Source organism: Larus michahellis, chromosome 1 (genome assembly GCF_964199755.1).
Source record: "Larus michahellis chromosome 1, bLarMic1.1, whole genome shotgun sequence".
Taxonomy (NCBI): domain Eukaryota; kingdom Metazoa; phylum Chordata; class Aves; order Charadriiformes; family Laridae; genus Larus; species Larus michahellis.
This window is the reverse complement of record NC_133896.1, coordinates 55,562,081-55,581,538: the sequence shown is the minus strand read 5'-3', so window position 1 is coordinate 55,581,538 and position 19,458 is coordinate 55,562,081. Positions and strand designations below refer to the sequence as shown.

The 19,458-nt window shown below is 43.3% G+C and overlaps 1 protein-coding gene across 1 annotated transcript; it reads left to right on the top strand.

Annotated features, from left to right (window-relative positions):
* The first annotated feature begins 42 nt into the window (after window positions 1-42).
* Window positions 43-18,581, top strand: XPNPEP3 (X-prolyl aminopeptidase 3). Its single transcript, XM_074578196.1, has 10 exons — window positions 43-374; window positions 1,975-2,091; window positions 4,599-5,006; window positions 6,812-7,014; window positions 7,876-7,938; window positions 9,800-9,913; window positions 12,360-12,445; window positions 13,097-13,280; window positions 14,790-14,910; window positions 15,726-18,581. Exons 1-10 carry the CDS (start codon window positions 233-235, stop codon window positions 15,887-15,889), a joined length of 1,602 nt encoding a protein of 533 aa, XP_074434297.1. The 5' UTR covers window positions 43-232; the 3' UTR covers window positions 15,890-18,581.
* Window positions 18,582-19,458: the final 877 nt, after the last annotated feature.

The following is a 19,458-nucleotide window of genomic DNA, read 5'->3' as shown; positions in this document are numbered from 1 at the left end:
CGGCGGGAACGTTCTAGAAGTGGAGGTGGCCGCCGAGCGGGCGCGTCCCGTTAGGTCCGGTATCGCGTTCTGCTCCATTCCCTCTTCCCCACTTTGTCGCCCGCCTCTCTCCGCTGCCGGGGTGCCGCCGTGGCCCGCGTTCCTCTTCACATCCCCCACTACCGGCGAGGCAGGCGGCCGCCGCGGGCGGCTATGCCGGTGCGGCGCCGCCGGTTGGCGCCGGCGCTCGTTGATGGTGTCATCGCGCGGCGCGGCGGCGGGGGAAGGCCCTGCCGGGCCGCGCCGAGCCCCGCGCCAGCCCCCTCCCGCGGACATGTCGTGTTTTCCGGCTCGGGGGCTTGTGGCGGCGGTGAGGGGCCGGCGCGGCTTCTCAGGTCAGAGACTCCTTCTACCCCCTCCCCACACACGCCTCGCTTCACCTTAGCGGGACGGGCCCGCTCGGGACCTCCGTCCCCAAGGCTCTGGTAACTCCCCGCGCCCGCCCTTCTGCCCCCCGGCACCAGGCGGGCCGTGAGGCCGTCCCCGCCCGCGGCTGGTTCGCTGCGGGCGCGAGGGGCGCGGGAAGGCGGCTCTGGCCGGCAACGAAGCCGTAGCCCCGGTCACGGTGGCACCCGGGGGAGGAACGGTTTGTCATGTGAAAAAGAAAGCAACGATGTGGAAAGCTTCTTGCTGCCTTCAGAGTGTTGATTTATTTAATGCCTGTTGTGTCCCCTTGTCTCGTTGCAAGATGTCCTGTTTGTTTTCGGCATAGGTGGAGAGAAACAGTGAAACCCGTCTTTTTTCAAACTGCACAAAAAGCTGTGTTTACATTTCACTGCCTGAGTCTCCGGACTGCTACTCCAGTCACTCATCAACATCGTGAATGCTTTATGTTATGACTTATCAGTTGTCATGTGTACATAATCTTCAATTAGTGGCTAATCATAGTGGCTCCCACAGAAAACCCACAGCGTGTCTGTTCTGCTGTAAATTTCTGAGTCTCAGCAGCCTGAAAGGCAGGCAGCCGCACTGCTTGTGTTGTACTTAGGCTAGTGAAGAGTTGATTATCGTTTGTCCTAAGAATCTAGGGCCATGCTGTGGCAGCATGAATTGATTTCGTAGTAGACGCACGGGAAGTGACATAAAAGAGAACCAGTTTCCAAAAGGTCAGCTGGTGGATGTTAAGACACTGATTACCATCTCTTTCCATGTGTCTGATTTTGTATCTAGGCACAAACAATTCTTTAGCTGCAAAAAAGTGTGACTGAGGATTACAAAGTTGGTAAAGTTTGTGACATTGTATTTAATTTTCTCTTTTGTCTTACGGTGCACACCCCCAGCTCCCAAATGCACGCTTGCAATTCTCTTTAAAACTTGTCTGCTTTGGCTGTGTGTGAATTCGAAAGAGATACACAACTATGCTGAGGAACAGTTTTCAATTTGGCTAATGCTACTGTCAAGTAAGTTAAATACATTAACAGGGACTCCTGATAATCTTTCATACAGAAAAAAAAATTGCATCACTGTATAAACCTGTGGAAATGGAAAGGCCTTGAAAACTGTATACTTGTTCCATATGAGTAGTATTTTTGAAGCCGCAGTCAAAAAAAGACTATACAGGCATTGTGCTTCAAGCTCTGCGGTGTTTGAGGGAAGCAAGGGAGGGAGAACAAGTGAAGAAATCAGGCATGTGCAAACAGACATAGCTTTCTGGGTTTTCTTGACGGATTGTCAGGTTTAGCATATGTTAATTTCTTTCAATCTGTTTTATGAATATTTGATCTACGAATTGATTTATGAATATGAATGATTAGTTGTGTACTCGTTGTTTCATAAACTATTATGCTACACAACAAACTGAAGAGCTAAGATGGGATATTTATGTCATATCAGGTGAATGAATGCTACCAAGAGTCAGATGACTGTAGTATAATTCTGCAGTTTGCTAACTGGAAAGGTCTTTTACCTTAATGTGGTGCATTTTTTTTCCTCTAGTTTGCGAGTCATGTGCTCTCCGACGGTTTTCCATCCAGCCTGCCCAGCAGAAGAAGATTCCAAACCGGTATTTGGGCCAGCCCAGCCCCTTCACACACCCACACCTTCTCAAACCAGGTTAGGCTCCGTCCCTGTATAAGCCAATCATTGGTATTCATTCTTGTCTCTATTTTGCTGAGATGTCTAGGACAGAGTGTTAGTTTGCTGTACATAGAGGTGTCTGTGATTTCAGCTGTTTATGATTACCTTCATTAGGCAGTAATTATATTTAGTAATTAATTTCCTTGTCTGAGATGATACTGGTTCCAAAAATAGGCTTCACATGTTAGCTTTTTACCTTTTCCTCATGGAGCGCTCGGTGTCACTGACTTCGGAACTGCAGTGGCGTTTTGTGAGCTCATTGTCCTGCAAATACATGATTTATGTTAAGGGGGAGACCTTTGTGCAAGCTGAACTGCCAGAATGCTGCATATCCAGTGTCTTCTGAGTCACAAAATAAGGGTGTCATTCAGAAAAGGAGATCGGGGAGAGACTTACTGATAGATGGACACCATTTGTCTAAAGAACACGCCACCTTAAGAAGAATATTCAAGCTGTGAGGAAAAGACGAAAAAGAAACTTATGGCTATAAAGTTAGACAGTAGTGATGAAACAGAAGCTGAAGTTGTGCACTTTTATGAGATTAATGAAAATGAGCATGTAGGTATGAGGTGATTAAATATATAAAAAATTGGAAGTAAAAATATATTCAAGAATATGTCCAGGAAGACATTGTGGTTCAGTGTTCTTTTTCCATAGATAGGTATACAGAGATGAACCATGCACTTACATATTCAACTGTAGAGTAATTCAGGTCAGAAGGACCCTCACAAAGTTAGCGGATCCACCCTCTGCTCAAAGCTGGGCTAACTTCACTGTTACATCAGGTTGCTCAGGGCACCAATTAACAGCTCACAGTAAATGAGGCTGACACTTTAAATGTACACACAGCTGAAACACTGAAGATTAATTTTAGCCTGTAGTAATTTTCTGTTTAATAAAGGAGTGGTGTTTTCTTTGAAATAATACAACATTGTTTTATTGCAATTATTGTTTTTAAAAGCAAATGCCTTTAAGGCAAAGGGAATTTCCAGGCCTTGCAGTCAGAAGACAAATGGGATTCCCTTGTTGCACCCTACTGCAGCTTCTAAACTTCACTGGACTGTTTGTGATAGAAAGCTGACTGGAATACAGCGGAGCATAGGAAATCTGCAGTATAATATTGCAGAAATGTGAGGTCAGATTGCATTGAAACAGTTTCTGTGTTCTCTGTCATTTCTAGATCTACAGACTAAAACACATTTGGTGATTTTGTTTTTTTCTTTAAAAAAAAAAAGACTTTTACACCAAATACACCAAAGAGATGTTGGGGATGTATGGTGTTGAAAAGCTGTAAAGTTTAATGCAAATACAACATACGTGATTTTCTTAAACTCTCTTTTGTCAAGGCAAAACAAGTTCTGGGTAGAAGTTCCCCACCCCACCCATGCCAGAATCCACTTATGGTACAAGCCAAATTTCAATTTTTATTCTAGAATTGTCACTGGTTAATATATTAAAGAGGAAGAAGAGATTGTGAAAGTAGAAAGTTAACAGTAGAAAATGCAATCTATGTTAAAATAGAGTATTAGCCAAAGTACTGATTAAGGCTTGTATATTAATTTAAATTGTAGTTACGGAGTCTCACGTTTTTAAAAATACATACTTAAGCTGTTGTTGGTTGTTCTTTCAACTTCAGTCTGGTTTTGGTGAGTATCTTGATCGCTGACTTCATATCCTTCGTGACTGGAGCAGTTTAAAACATACTTTGATCTAGGAGATCATTTGTTTAGTTAGACTCAGTTAGAATCATTGGGAATATAGTACCTAACTTTGGAAAAATACTAATCGTTAAGTATTGAGAAAAGCTACATCTGCCCTGGAGAAGATTCCTTCTCTTAATCGGAGTCTGACGCCAGCCTGCAGTTTGTGGTTTCTTTCTGTCTGGAATCTTGTGACTGGCTAGACTCTGCAACCTCTCTGTTTCTGCCTGATCTCCCAGTATCTGTAACACTCAGTCCGCCCCCTTATGGTTTAGAACTAGTTACTTTATGAGTTGACTTAGCGTGTATTTGAATAGACATTTTATCTTTATCTGAGTAAATTAATGCTCAACTTCAGGAGGTAATCTTCTGTCCAATGTCCAGATGCTATAAAACCCGTCAGTTTTCAGCAGTCAAAGTCCAGTTTGCCTTGCCCCTTCCCCTTTTTTTAAAGTGTTCTGAAAACATCTATCTGTTTCGGATGTTTGTCCAAATCTACCAGGTTTTGTGATTTCTCCTTTTGCACAGAAATACATAACAGAAAATCTGTTTTGTTGAAATAAATTTCTGTCTTTGCATGATGGAGGAGCAGATTGAGTGAGGATTTGCTGTAGTAATGGAAGCTGAAGAGGTGCATGAGAGAGCAATGGAAAGGCTAATGAGGGACCACAACGAAGCCATGCATGTGAAAGGCACCAGGGAGTAAGCAGGAACCAGGCATGTGACATGTAAAATATCACGAGTGCTTTGAATTTCTCAATCCAATTCGTTTTGTATTCACAGGAGAGGTAACTCCAGGATTGTCACAGGTGGAATATGCTCTTCGCCGACACAAACTGATGTCATTGATCCAGAAGGAAGCCCATGGCTGGGGTGGATTGGACCACACAGTGATTCTGCTATCCAACCCCATGTATTACATGACCAATGACATCCCCTACGTTTTCCACCAGGACACTAACTTTCTATACCTCTGTGGGTTCCAGGAGCCTGACAGCATCCTGGTGCTGCAGAGCATTCCTGGCAAAGCGCTGCCCTCCCACAAATCCATACTTTTTGTGCCCCGGAGGGATCCCAGCCGGGAGTTGTGGGATGGGCCCAGATCAGGCACGGATGGAGCAATTGCTCTCACAGGAGTAGATGAAGCCTACACCATCGAGGAGTTCAGGCATTTGGTGGCCAAGCTGAAAGGTAACAAATAATGGAGGGGGAATGAGATGAGCCATGGTTTGCAGGGTCTGAATGGTATGGGTTTGGAAGGTGACACTAATTCAAGACTACCATGAGCTTGAGGAGGTGCAGGGAGTATGACAGTATGACAAAGACAATTGGACGTTCTTGTTAGCTTCTTGAGGGCCACCAATGGAAATGTAGTTTTGGAAATAAGAGGTTTTTTTCTCCCCTCTGAATTTCTTGTGTGCCCATGTGAATGCCAGTGTGCACATCTGTGAAATATAAGGAACAGGATAAACAAGAGAGCATCGCAAACTGTGTTACTGTTTTACTCATATTTGTGCTGCCAGAGCCGGATGAAGCATAGGACTTGGAAAATGATCCGCACAGGGAGGTCATTAGTCCACTCAGCTTTTTTAGCTACATGTTAACATACTCTTGAAATACAAACATTGCTGTCCTTTAGATGTGTTCTTTTGCATCTAACGTCACCATGTAGCCTCAATATTTCTAATTCAGGGTGAACTTAAATGCATTATAAAATGAAATTGAAGGCTTATGACAATATAAAAAGAGCAGCTGCTTGGGGGAATGACACAAATAAATAGAGTGAATGCTGGAGTCTTAAATACCATCTCAGATTCTAGTTATTTTGTTTCAAAAAAGGATATATGAAAACAGAAAAGCCACAGGAAGAGCAACAAGGATGATCAGAAGTATGGAGTGTGTATGAGATACATGCTGGACAAACCTGCTCAGTTTGAGAAAGAGAAAACAAGAGGTTAAGGCGAGAGAGACACGTATGGTTATGGCAAGTGCAGAGAGGATGAGTAGGAATGATAAGTTGCTATTTTTCATAATTTACAAGTAAAGGTAACACTGAATAAAATGATCAAATAACAGGTTTGGACACCTTGTAAGTTTTAAGTTGTGGATCATTCATGGAAGGTTTGGAATGTCAAAAGTATAAATGGATTCAAAAGTTTCCATGGGGGAAAGGTCTGTGAAAAGCAGTTAATCACTGTTACGAAGATGCAGCCTTGAAATGAAGAAACCAGAAGTGGGGAGGATGTACTAGGGAAAATACTCTTTCATAAATGCCTTGTTTATTAGAGAATTTTTGGAAGCACCTGCTAATGACTACTGTCAACAAAGAAGGAGGGCCTAGGTGAACCACAGCTGGGACTCAGCATGGCTTTTCAACTCATTCCCATTTAAAACGTTCCTGTGGGGAGAATGTGAGTGCCAACTGATGTTCTAATTAAATTTCTACATAGGTTAGTATGTTTGTCCTCAGTAAGTTCATCTTCTCTGAATGGCTGAAATAAGCAGTTGTTCCTCAGAGATGCTCTGAAGCATAGTTGATTTCATGCAATGGATGATAAAAGGTAAATTGCCTTACAGTGTTGAGGGGGACAGGCTACAGGAGAGAATGATTGAGAACGTGCACCACTGCGGTGCAATGGCTGCTTGGCTTACACAAGTGCAACTTTGATACGCAGACTCTGAATGTATCTGTGCAAGGTACATTCAGCGATAATCGTAAAACTCAATATTTGCATGGAAGTGAGGATTTGTCAAATCTACATGCTATGCATTGGTTATCTTAAAGATTTTGAAGAGATTGCAAGTATCCTGTGACAGTTAAAGTGTCTGTATGGCCTGTAAATGCAGATTCAGAGGAAATTAATTTCTCAAATACAGCAACTTTAGTCTCAGTTTTCTCAAATACAGTCTCCTTCAGGAGGAGGGAGTTTGTTCAGTGTGGTGAGGAAATTTCTACATTTATCTTTGTCTGTGTTAGCTTTTATTTTGTATTCCAGGTGAGTCAAACATTGTTTGGTACGACTCGGCGAAACCAGTGCATACAGAGCTGCACTCTGACTACATGCAGCCCCTGGCTGAGATAAAAGCTCGGAACAAAAACCACATCCAGGGCATCCGTCATCTAGTGCAAAACCTTCGGCTGATCAAATCTCCTGCAGAGATTGAAAGGATGAAGATAGCTGGACGGGTGACAGCAGAGGTATGGGGTCATGTGCTCTCCAAATGAAACAGTACATTCCTTGAAAGAAGAAAGAGGAGGGGGTTGTTGATGGAGTGAGATGGGCTGGAGGGATATAGCTTTGGTCTAATCTGTTACTGAGCTGCTGTGTCTCAACCATCGCCTGGGCTCAGCTTCCTCCACAAGACAAGGAGAAACAGGAAGACTGCTTGGACTACCAGCTTCTCTCAATTAGTGTAACTGCAGTGAAGAAAAGCTAACAGGAGTTAGATTTGTTTAAAAGCAATATCTGTTCAGGAACAGGGGTAGCCTCTTTACTCTTTTCCGAACATCCCCACACCATTTTCTTTCCCATTTATCCTTTTGTTCTTGAGGAAACAGGATTTTTCTGAACACATTGCCCATGTATGTCTCCAAATTCCCCCTTATCCATCAAATACCTTTTGAACTTATTGCTCAGTTTTAAACAAATCTGACAGATAACCTGAAATGCAATTATGTTTTTGTAAATATTATTAAAATAAGTAGCCAAATAGAAAAGAGAGGCACAACTTGTCCTTCTCTGAAGGAAAAGCTGCATAGGGCACTCCTGTTATACGTGAGGGAATCCATAGGTGACACAACCTGTAAAATGCCAACCTGTGGGATCAGCTTCAATTATCTAATCCTTTTTCAAAAACTAGAGTCAGTCAGCCCCTAAATACAGTTTCATGGGAAACAGAGCTTAATTGGTTCTAGTCTTGACAGCACTCTGCATTTTCAGCTGCCTCTGGTTCCTGTGTTCTGGGCCAGCTGATTTTAGGCCTTCCTCAAAAGACAGCAGGTAAACCTTCTCTCAAGTCCAGACTCCTTTGCTAACTGAAAGGCCCTTCTTTTTCATAGGCTTTCATAGAGACAATGTTTGCCAGCAAATCCCCAGTGGATGAAGCCTTTCTGTATGCAAAGGTGAGTACTTCATGGTTGGAGGCGAGATAGAAGGGCTGGATGTTGGTTTTCCTTCCAGGAAACTAGAAATACCAGATGTCTCTATAATGTCCCTCCCGCTGTAGTGCATTTGTCGTTCTTCCAACTCTTATGGTTGCTGGGACCTGCAGAAAAGTTGGTGTGAGGAATTTTTCAGCTGTACTTCATGTACCGTTATTGAAGGAACGTAGTGATTGTATAAGTTTACCTGCTGTTGATGTCTTTTTATACTGGATTTAAAAAAAACATGCAAAACAATTAGAGATATAGTTATTATCTTATTCTATAATACATTTCTGTTGTACAGAATTTAAGTTGTTATAACACCTATTTGTAAAGCCTGCTTCTCTTGACTCTAGCCTCTTACTACATCCAATTACCACAGCTATTTTGAAGCAGTGTAGATGCCTCTCAGTTACAAAATACTGACAATTTGGCCTGCACATTTGATATGGAATTTTGTACGGCATTGCAGTGAGATGCCTATCGGAGAAACATCAGCAGGATTTGACCTGCTGTTACGATATAGAAAGGCCTGTGCTGACATGTCACTGAGCACTAGTACTGACTTGTAAAGAAAATTATTTTAATTTAAGTGTATTTTACAGATCAATTTTTCACTCCAGATCAGGATCATAAAACCTACTTTATTACATGTAGGTATCCTGGAGTGTTCTGTCCCATGTGGTTTTGGTAATTATAGAAAAGATATGTTATAATATATTGAGGATATAGAGGGTCTTTATAGATTAATTTCTGTGCTTTCATTAGCCTCATCACTCAAGAAAGGTAAAGATCTTGAGGCTTACAGTGCCTTTTTTTTGTTTGTTTGTTTTTTTCCCTTGGACATTGGGGTAGTGCATGCTTTCAAACCTTAGTTCAAAAGAGTCATGAAAATAGATACTGCTGTAAATATGCTGGTACTTTGTCATTGTAAAAGACAACAGCAAAACATGACTGTTGTAATGGTCACATTTAGGATCTTTGAAAATTCACAGTTGTATGGCAACTAAGAACATTACTTTACATAAGAACAAATCCCCACCTGGATTTTAGTCCTCAGCACAAGAAGGATGTGGACCTGTTGAGCAGGTCCAGAGGAGGGCCATGAAGATGATGAGAGGGCTGGAGCACCTCTCCTGTGAAGACAGGCTGAGAGAGTTGGGGTTGTTCAGCCTGGAGAAGAGAAGGCTCCGGGGAGACCTTATAGCGGCCTTCCAGTGCCTGAAGGGGACCTACAGGAAAGCTGGAGAGGGACTTTTTACAAGGGCATGTAGTGATAGGATGAGGGATAGTGGCTTCAAACTGGAAGAGGGGAGATTTAGATTAGGTATCAGGAAGAAATTTTTCACTCTGAGGGCGGTGAGACACTGGCACAGGTTGCCCAGGGAAGCTGTGGATGCCCGATCCCTGGAGGTGTTCAAGGCCAGGCTGGATGGGGCTTTGAGCAACCTGGCCTAGTGGGAGGTGTCCCTGCCCCTGGCAGGGGGGTTGGAACTAGGTGATCTTTAAGGTCCCCTCCAACCCAAACCATTCTATGATTTATGACAACATAATGAATGTTTGAGACAGTATTGAACGGCTTGCACCAGAAAGAGCTTCCTTGAGACCGGATGCAGGCTTAAAGCACTCTATTGAAAAGTAGATAATTCTGTATTTTTTTTTTCTCCAGTTCTTGGAAAACTCTCAATGCTGCTTTCATTTAGGGAACTTGGTTTGCAGTTTCACTTTGTGTTGTACAAATTAAGAAAACAGTTGTAGGACGTGAATCATAATAGCCGCAGGGCAGTTAATCATCTGAATCAGCATTAACAGTCTCCTCCTCTCTGAATTGGTATTCCAGTTTGAATTCGAGTGCCGGGCTCGTGGTGCTGACATCTTGGCCTACCCCCCTGTTGTTGCCGGTGGCAACAGATCCAACACTTTGCACTATGTGAAGAACAATCAGCTCATCAAGGTAAATTATGTGCTGTCCAGTAACTTAAAATGCTGTGCTGTGACAGACTGTCCCCATATGTGTCCCCTAGCTGCTCTTTGTTTTGACTGAACAGATCAAAATACTTAAATTTTTATTTTCAAGTGAGCAGGGGAAAGGAATCCTGCCCTGGTTAGTTTTACTGTCAGTGAAAGATTAACTTGTCTCCATCTAGTCTCTTTCTCTCCTCTTTGCACTTTCTGCAGTATTTTCTGAACAGAATAAGGACTTGCAAACAAGCTTGCAAATAACTTCATTTAGCGAGCAGGTCTGCACCCACGCTGTGTGCAGCAGTGTGCAGCGCTGGGTGGATTGCTCACCTGGCAAAAGAGAGGGACCGCTGCAGCAGGTAGAGCAAAGGCACCATGGGCGTCTTCTGCTGTCACTTGCATTGCTTTGCAGCGTAAGGTGCAATAGTGCATTCCTGCTCTGGCAAAGCTGAAAAGCATTTCGGACTCCATGTAGGCCAGCAAAGTGGGGAAGGGGAGCAAGGAGGGAAAGGAGGATCAGCATTAAATGTTGAGAGATGGATTAGATGGATGTAAGTAAATTAATGTGTCTTGTCTTATTCTGAAGATTCAAATTATTGAGTTGAACCCTCTGTATCTTTCCTGATGATACACCTTTAGATTTAGATAAGTATTTTCAGGACCAATATTCCCCCATTGCTGTACGATTCACTTTTCAGGGGAGCGTATTTTTCCTCTGTCTTAACGCAAGATGAAACTTTCCCACTAGCATTGTCTTTTCTTGACACTAGCATGCTAGCAGACCTTGAAATGATCTGCAGAGACAGATATACAAAAGATATGACAGGCTGCTTTTGGCAGAAAGAAACCTCCTTTGTTGTACTGTCATTCAAGGTCAGGCGTGCTCATGTAACTCCAGTTGTTTCTGTTAAAGTTGTTCAGTTAAATGACTGTCACTTGTTTTTTTTCAAAGCTATTAAGTAGGAGGTTAAACCCGTAAACTTGACTCTTTCTTTTCCTTTATGTGCTACTTCCTGCAGATCTTGTTGCCAAATAGGCTAACGAAGTGTTTAATTTGGAAGGTATCTGAAGGCTGGTTATGGCCTTATGTGGACTTCATTCAGTCCACCGCTTAGTGGACTCAGCTTTAAAGAAAGAGGACAAGATGCATGACATAAGGCACTTGCTGGACAATCAATCCACCCGCTGAATTCCCTTAGCCAATAAATTGTTACTTAGCTTGTTTAATTGCTTAGAATAGGGCAGGTGGTATAATTTCATGTTTACGTAAAGATTTGAACCAGCTATTCTGAAAAAAGTTAAAAATACAATTTAAATGGATAGTTTATGGCCTCTCTGTTCAGTGGGATAGCGAGATCTGCTCGCTGCTAGTTTATCTACTGTGTGTTTGTGGCACTTAACTGTACACAGTGATAGTAGCTAGCGTGGAAGTAGTGCTATCAGTGAAATTCTGCTTCTTATTTTTTCTCTTAACATGCTAGAATTATTCCTTGTCATTCTGCATCGTGGCTGCTGGCACAGTCACGGATCTGTGGAGTGAATCTCTACAAAAGGTCTTGGATTACATGCAGCGTAAATCCATAGTGAGTTTAATCCAAACTTTTACAGCCCTCACTGCTCTATTTGTTCTTAGCCCCTTTAAGGAGGGAAAACAAGGCAGTGATTTTGTTCCTGGCCCTTTGTCTTTTTTTTTTTTTTTTTGTGGCTTTTTGGAAGATGTGCAAACAGTGATTTAATTGATATGGAACAGTTTTGCTGAAGTGGATTGGCGGTTCAGATCTCCAAAAGTTTTTTTCTTCATCACCGGATAGATTCAGAAGTGTATCTTAGTGCAGTCAAGAAAGTTCCAGAAGAGAACAGGGAAGATGGTACAAGCTATTCAATAGTGTGTTTACAATAGTGATACACTTTCAGAGAAGTGGTTTTGCTCCGTCCTCCTACCTTGTGACAAAGCTAAATCTTTAGCTGTTAGTGATCTTGTGGGTAGCTCAGAAATCTATGTTTTTGTTGTAAAACCCTTCTGTCTCAGTCACTAGCAAAAAACTTCTACGTAAAGGCGTCAGTGGTGTAATTTCCTGGAGTAAGCGATCCAGGTGTGAATGGGACTGAAGTTTCAGAGTGCAGTTCAAGGAAAATGTCTTTTTTTTTTTTTTTTTTTTTTTAATTTACTCCAAAGTGTTTGAAAATCAGCGTGTTAAAGAGTCCAGGCTGTAGATAAACATAACAGTCAGATGCTGTTTTGCAGAGAAACAATCCAACTAGAATAGCCTATTTATAAACAGTAGCACCTGGGGTGTTGTTCTGCAGAAGGAATTCACATCTCTGTAGCTGCTTTGGAAAAATAAATACATAATCTCCTTTCCTGCTCTCAGACAGAAAAATCAATTCAGTTAATAGCCAGACTGACCCACAGGGCTTCTTTTCCTGTTATTCTCCAGGATGGTGAACTGGTCTTGCTAGACGGTGGATGCGAGTCTTCCTGCTACGTAAGTGACATCACGCGTACCTGGCCCGTCAATGGAAGGTATGCCGCGATAAGGCTGTTTTGAAGAACTTTGAGAATCTCTTAAATAATTGATGGATTGAGTGTATGTGTGTTTAATCTCCGTGAGTAGTTTTTAATGTGTCCCATTCTGTGGTTCTTCAGAGTAATCAAATTGTATAAACTAATCTTTCAGTATGAGAAGCTGTATTCCCCACTGCCTCATTAATTACTGCATGAATATGTGTGATTACTGCTATTTTCAGCTATTACAGCAAGCTTAAAATGCAGAGAGAGCTTTTGTGCATTCAGCTGTGGCTGACTCTGGTTGTGTGTAAGAAAATAGGAGTTTAGTTGACCTGCACGTGGCTCTGTCACTTGTGAATTTGCTGTTGTGGTGTCAGTGTGGTTGTGTGTTTGATTCCTGTATGTTTTGGTTCAAGTGCATTCTTTTGCCTGCAGTAGCTTTGCCTTGCTTGGCTTGGGGGTTCGGTTGGCAGCTGAGAAACCCTGCCTTTACCCAGTATATTGAAGGGCACGTTGCAGTGATGCCTTGTCTGCCATTTCATATAAGGAGCCAGTTGCTTTCCTTTCTGACTTTCCCTGCTCCAACATTGATCTGAATCTGTCCCAAACCCAGGTTCTGGACAGAGGTTTAATTGTGAGAAATGTCCTTTTCTCAATGGTTTTCAGGTTCACCAAACCCCAAGCAGAACTATACCAGGCTGTCCTGGATATCCAGAAGTCCTGCCTGAGCCTCTGCTCCCCAGGCATGAGTCTAGAAAATATCTACAGTCTCATGCTGAGCCTTATTGGACAGAAACTGAAAGAGCTGGGGATCCTAAAGAGCAGCATCACTGACAGCCACTTCTTCAAGGTACTTGAAGTTTTTTGACTACAGCTTCCCTCCACTAGGTCTGACTGTTTTCTCCTTGGGTTATGTTAGTGGCTTTAGTTTGGCTCAGGAGCGTGCTTTTGAGATGAGTCTTCTAATTGTCCCCGCTCGCTATGCTTTAATTCGTGTTGTGGGCTGGTCTTAGCATAGGACTGGATTTATCTCAGAAGGCTAAACTTGAAGATGTGTTTCAACCATTTAGCGTGCAATTTGGTCTGAGGTAACCCCCCAGTCTTATATACACACAGTGTGAATACTTGTTCCTCAATACTTGCTATTTCACTGTGCAGATCCATTCCCATTGGTGAGCACTACTTGTTACTGTAGATGCAGCTTTAGGGTACAGTCAGTCTGAAGGGACCAATAGAGATATTGGCACTAACACAGAATTCTGGGTCCATGGGTGGCTGCAGGCAATTAGTCATAGTTTTGTGATCTGTTCAGCATAGCATAAATCTGCAGTGCCACCAAAAGGTGCAGCCCCTTCTTCTCAGTCATTCCACCTGCTGCCTCTTCTGCACCATTTTGTGTTGGTATTGGGATTCACAGAGCTACCTGGTGAACAAGACTGGGAAACTGGTTCCGTTAGAGCTGAACCTGCAGGTAAAATAGGATTGGTTTGCAGTTAGAGAAGTTTATCCGTTCCTACTCACTGCAAATCTGCATGATTGCTGATGCTAATACAAGAAAGATAGTGGAACCAGGTGACAGAACTACCCCTTTGGCAGCAGGACAGATTTCTGCCAGATTTATTTGTCCTACAGTGTCAGTGCAATAACAGCACAAGCTCTTGCGTGTCTACAGAGGCTATCATGCCGGTTTCTCTCGGCAGGCGGCAGCAAAGCCAGATAAGACCAGCTTCCATCTGCAGCTCGCTCAGTGAATGTGAGGAGCATGGGGTAGAGGAGGAATTAGTTCTTTGATTCCTGCTGTCAAGGAGCTTCTCTCTGGAGGGAGGGGGATTAGGATGATGCGGGGGGGGGGCGGTGTCAGTGCCTTGTAGAGGTGGATTAAAATCCTGCTGTAGCTGCGGAGTGAGATCGGCACAGCATTCGCTCTCCGTGCATAGGAGACCTCTTTGCCACATCACGTAGCAGCTGTATCAGCTGCTGCCGGTTGTCAGGATCTGCTGATGGGAGCAACACACGGCTTGGATGTTTAAGGGGTGGAAAGGGTTGGGGCAGCAAAGCTCAGTGAGCCGAAAACTAAAGTCTTGCCTGACATGCTGAGGTGGTGGTGGGCTTGGGCTGGTCTTTTCAGTGAGGGGGAAAGGCAGTTTGCAATATGCTCATAATGGGCACCTGGTACGGGTGGGTTTTGAGGGCCATCCAGTTCTGGTAAATGGAAGACAGCCCTGGTGACCTAGTCATGGCAGTAAGATTGCTAGTTAAGCACATAACTATTCTGTCTCTTCTCCTCATCTTTTGTATTGGAACAGTAAGTTGGGCTGTGTTTAACTGCCTCCGTGACACTTGTTTTGTCTTCTGATAGGCTGTTCGAAAGTACTGCCCACATCATGTGGGCCATTATTTGGGCATGGATGTTCATGATACCCCAGATATATCCCGATCGCTCCCACTCCAGCCAGGGATGGTGATAACCATTGAACCAGGTAAAAAACAATGCAGTCAGTAGTGGACAAAAACATGCCAACACTGAGGATAACAGTATTGCTTTGAGTAATTAGTTGACCCCTCAGACCAAAGCGTTCAGGTCCTTTCTGATGAAACCAAAAATTATTACAGTATTAGAAAACCTTATTTCCCTCCCAAACACAGCCGAGGTAACAAATTGTGGGAGTAAACTCTTAGAAAATGTCTTTGCAACAGAAGGCAGAGTAGTATAGACCTCAGACCCTGCTGTTTGACCCACGGCAGCGCAGGTCAATGGCAGTGCAGGGAGGCTAAATTCCATTGTACTGTGTTCTGTGTTATTGCAACTAAACTACTACCAGTCACTGGTGGTGTAAGTCTCAAGCATTGCAGTTTGCAATTACAGGCATTCACAACTTAGCTTTGCAAATTAGGCATTTCACGATGAATCTTTCTTTCTGCTTGTTGCTGGATTTGGAGCTGTCAGCTGGAAACTGATTTTTAATGCTTGGCTCCTCTCTCTCTCTCTGTTGAGAACATTGTTAAAATCATCACGGTGAACATAGCATTGAGAGCAAGAAGTGCAGAAAAGCCAGCTGTAATTGTGGAAGTTTTTATTAACATGCTAGTGTCTGTAGACACTAAGGGACACTTTCCTTTCTTTGCACAGCAACTGCCATGAGTGACGGGAAAGAGAGTAGCTTTCCTTATTAAAAATTTTTGGCTTCAAACTCATGTTATGTTGCTGAAAATCCAACCCTGCTCTCATGGTGCAGCAAGGGAAGGGTGTTGTTCTGGAGAGTGTTGTGTGTTTTAATTCCTTTCCTTCTTTCAGGCATTTATATCCCTGAGGATGATGCGAGTGCCCCAGAGAGGTTTCGTGGCATTGGTGTGCGCATTGAGGATGATGTTGTGATAACGGAGGATGCGCCTCTCATCTTGTCTGCCGACTGTCCCAAGGAGGTCTACCACATTGAGCAGATCTGTGGCCGCAGCTGATGATGCCTCTCCTCTGCCTCTTGCATCTTCCTCGGGAGATGCAGCCCTCCAGGGATGCAGATCCCTGTAGCTGGCTGTAGTTGTCAAGTGATGGAGTGCATGGAGACTTGATGGCTGTTTCCAAGACTGGAGCTGGGAAGTGGAACGCAAAAGGCTTGGGTGCTGAGGGATGAAAAAGCAGAGCAACCTTTTCTGTGTGCTTTTTTTCTTCTGATTTGATTAGTGCTGATGTTGATCTGTTGTAGGACATGGGGGTGGATTTATCCATCTGTTTTGTGGATCCATCTGTTCTGGTACCCTTGGAGCAATGAATTTTGTAACTGCCACCAGCAGGACTTCTGCCTGGTCCCTCTCCAGATGCACTCGTGCAACTGCTGAGACCAGGGGCCTTTTTTCCTCTTTAGCAATAGTTTCACAACAGTCAGATTTTTAAAATGAAGCTTTGATAAATGCTGTTTTGGAGGAATAAACTGTGTCAGGCAGCTTTGATTTTTATAGAGACCTGGAAGAAGGCGTTTTGTTAGTCAGGAAGATGGATTTGGTTGGGAGCTAGTTATATCTGAAGCCTGTGGAGAATGCTCTTAGTATTTTAAGGATAAGGATGAGTTTGGTCCTTGTTCAGGCATATGTAAAATAGGCCAACAGCAGGGAAAAATATCTCATCTGGTCTTTCAGCTTATTGGAGTGTTTGGTAATTTCAGAAAGGACGGATAGGGCTCAGGAGGTTGGACATACCCATTCTTGCTGTCCTCCACATTCCTTTCTTTTTGTCCCAAATGTCCATTCCAGGCTCCTGTTCTGAGCCCACCTCTGTCCTGGGAAGCAGGGCCACATTGGCTGTGCTGGACTTTACTGGTGAGCTGCTGGTTGTCGCCTAGATGTGAGGTGTCCGATTATGGGACAGTCACAGCACGTGTCTGGTTTGTGCTCTAAATGCCAACAACTTCAATGGTGCATTTTTGAAGAGGCTGCCCTGTGACAAGTCTCAAGTCTTCATACAGCTTTTGTACAGAATTTAATTCTCCTTTTCAAAACACCGGGGGCATGACCACGGCTGCCTTTTGGGTTTTGCCAAGTGCAGTCAGTAAACTAATGCTCTGTGACAGTATTTTTAAGGCAGCTGCAAATGTGATTGGGGGCTAGGATGGAAGAAGAGTAAAAGAAGAGTTGTCTTCCCTCAACATCAGCCTACCACCTAGGCCATTGTATGCAGTAGTAAATACACCTACTAGAGGCAAATATGGCGTCTGTGTATTTACTGAAAATATTTTGACAATCAGCTATTTAACATGCCTGAAAAATGCCTCTCATCAGTGCATCTGTTATTTATGCTTGCTGCTGCATCACATCATCTTACTTCCTTTCTGATGGTAGCTTTCAGTATTTTTCATCTGTTATTCTAATTTTTCATTCTTTTTCTTGTCTCTTGCTGTATGGTCTATTTTTGACCCACTATAATGTCGCAACTTCCTAATCCATTTTGCTTTCTAATCGATGTCACTGCCTCTTCCCTGGTTTGCCCAAATTCCCCACAGTGGATGTAGTCAGAATCATGTGGGGGAGATAGTCAGGGGGGTTCCTGAGTTCAGCCTCTGGCTCTCTTGCTGTGTAACCTCTAGCAAAATCTGCTTTTTTTTTTTCTTCCTTTTTTTTTTTTTTCTTTTCTGTGTTTCATTTCACTTAGTGAAGGCCAAATGGACAATGTCTTGCATCTCTCACTGCTTTTAATGGGAGCTGGGTGCATGCACTGGGGTTTGAATTTGGCAGTTGAAAGGCAGCCAAGACATGCCATAATTTTATTTTTTAAACATGATAAAAAGTAAATGCTTTTACCAAGTTTAGTATATCGGCTTTCACCTAGTTAAGAGAATCTGCTAATCTTTGATGGAAGCCTTTGTTAGATGCTCATGTGTTACAGTGATACGTACAGCGTCAATTGTTAGAAGGAAGGCTTGTTAAGTGTGGACACAGAACTGATGAATACTTCTGATGTTGTTCTGATCTGTAACACGTTTGTTGTTCCAACTACACCTGTTAGAGCTGTGTCAACTGGGACAAATCATGGATTTTGGAACTACGTAAGCAGCTTAAAATAACATTAACCTGAGAGCTACATGTGTGTGCTGATCTGCCCATGTACCTAACAGAGTTAATAATTGTACTTACTGTAAATAAGCCTTTGAAATACATATAAAAATGTTATTTTTAAAATAAAACCATTTGTAGAAAGTCATTTCTCAGGCCATCGAGTTGCATGGCTGTCGAATAGATATAAGCACCTCCGGGAAGAGCATTATTTTTCAGGGAGATTTGTAAATTATCTGTAACCTACGTTGGACTTGAAAGAACATTGTCAATTGTAGGCACACACTAATTCCTACTCCTCTCAGGAAAATCCTGCAACTTGCAAACACCGATAGGTCTCAGGAATGTTGCGGATGAATGTTTCTGTTAGTAAAGAAGTGTTTGTGACTCTGCTGAGTGGGGAGTAGTGGATCTGCTAGGGCTGCTGTGCCCCACCGTGCTAAGCGTGTCTGATTTAGGCTGTGTATTGCTCCATATTCTGTAATTCTTCCACAGTGTTTAGCCATTTCTTCAGCATAAACTGCTGCTAATGTTTTGAATCTCTTGTTCCATGTAAAGAAGAGTGCATTTTGCAGAATGTATTAAATTTGAGTCTTATCAACCTAAATTTTTGAAGGCTTTTTCTCACTTGTTGCACAGGTGGATGGATAATCAGAATATCATCTGGGACCTACGCACATGCAGCAGTGTCCCTTGAATAAAACCAAATCCATGAACAATTTGCACGACCTTCATCAAGAAACTTTAAAGAATCCCTTCTCTGGCTGCACGTATCTGTGAGGAACATCTCTCTTATGAAGAAAGGCTGAGGGACTTGGGTCTTTTTAGTCTGCAAAAAAGAAGACTGAGGGGGGGGATCTTATCAAAGTTTATAAATACTTAAAGGAGGATGGGGCCAGTCTTTTTTCAGTGGTGCCCAGTGACAGGACAAGAGGTAACAGGCACAAACCTGAACATAGGAAGTTCCACCTAAACATGAGGAGGAACTTCTTTGCTTTGAGGGTGGCAGAGCACTGGAACAGGCTGCCCAGAGAGATGGTGGAGTCTCCATCTCTGGAGACATTCAAAACCCACCTGGACGCATTCCTGTGCAACCTGCTCTGGGTGACCCTGCTCTGGCAGGGGGGTTGGACTAGCTGATCGCCAGAGGTCCCTTCCAACCCGTGCTATTCTGTGATTCTGTGTACATCCCAAATGGCCCGTCCCATACTGCCAGGCTTATGGTCCATCTCTGCCACAGAAGAGATTCCTCGCTCCAACCACCTGGGTGCAGGAGCAGCTCTTGGTGGCAGCACGAGTTGCCAGCTGCTTGATGAGGGCGTTGGTGGGATCACTGGAAGCGAAAGAGAAACTGAGGTGTATGCAAGTTCACCTGGGGAGAGATTTTATTGCAAATATGGCCCAGGTCTTAAGGGCATCAGAGTAGGAGAGAAAATTTTCAAATGAGAGGCAGCCATCCCCGTGTGAGAGCTGCTTGCTTTCAG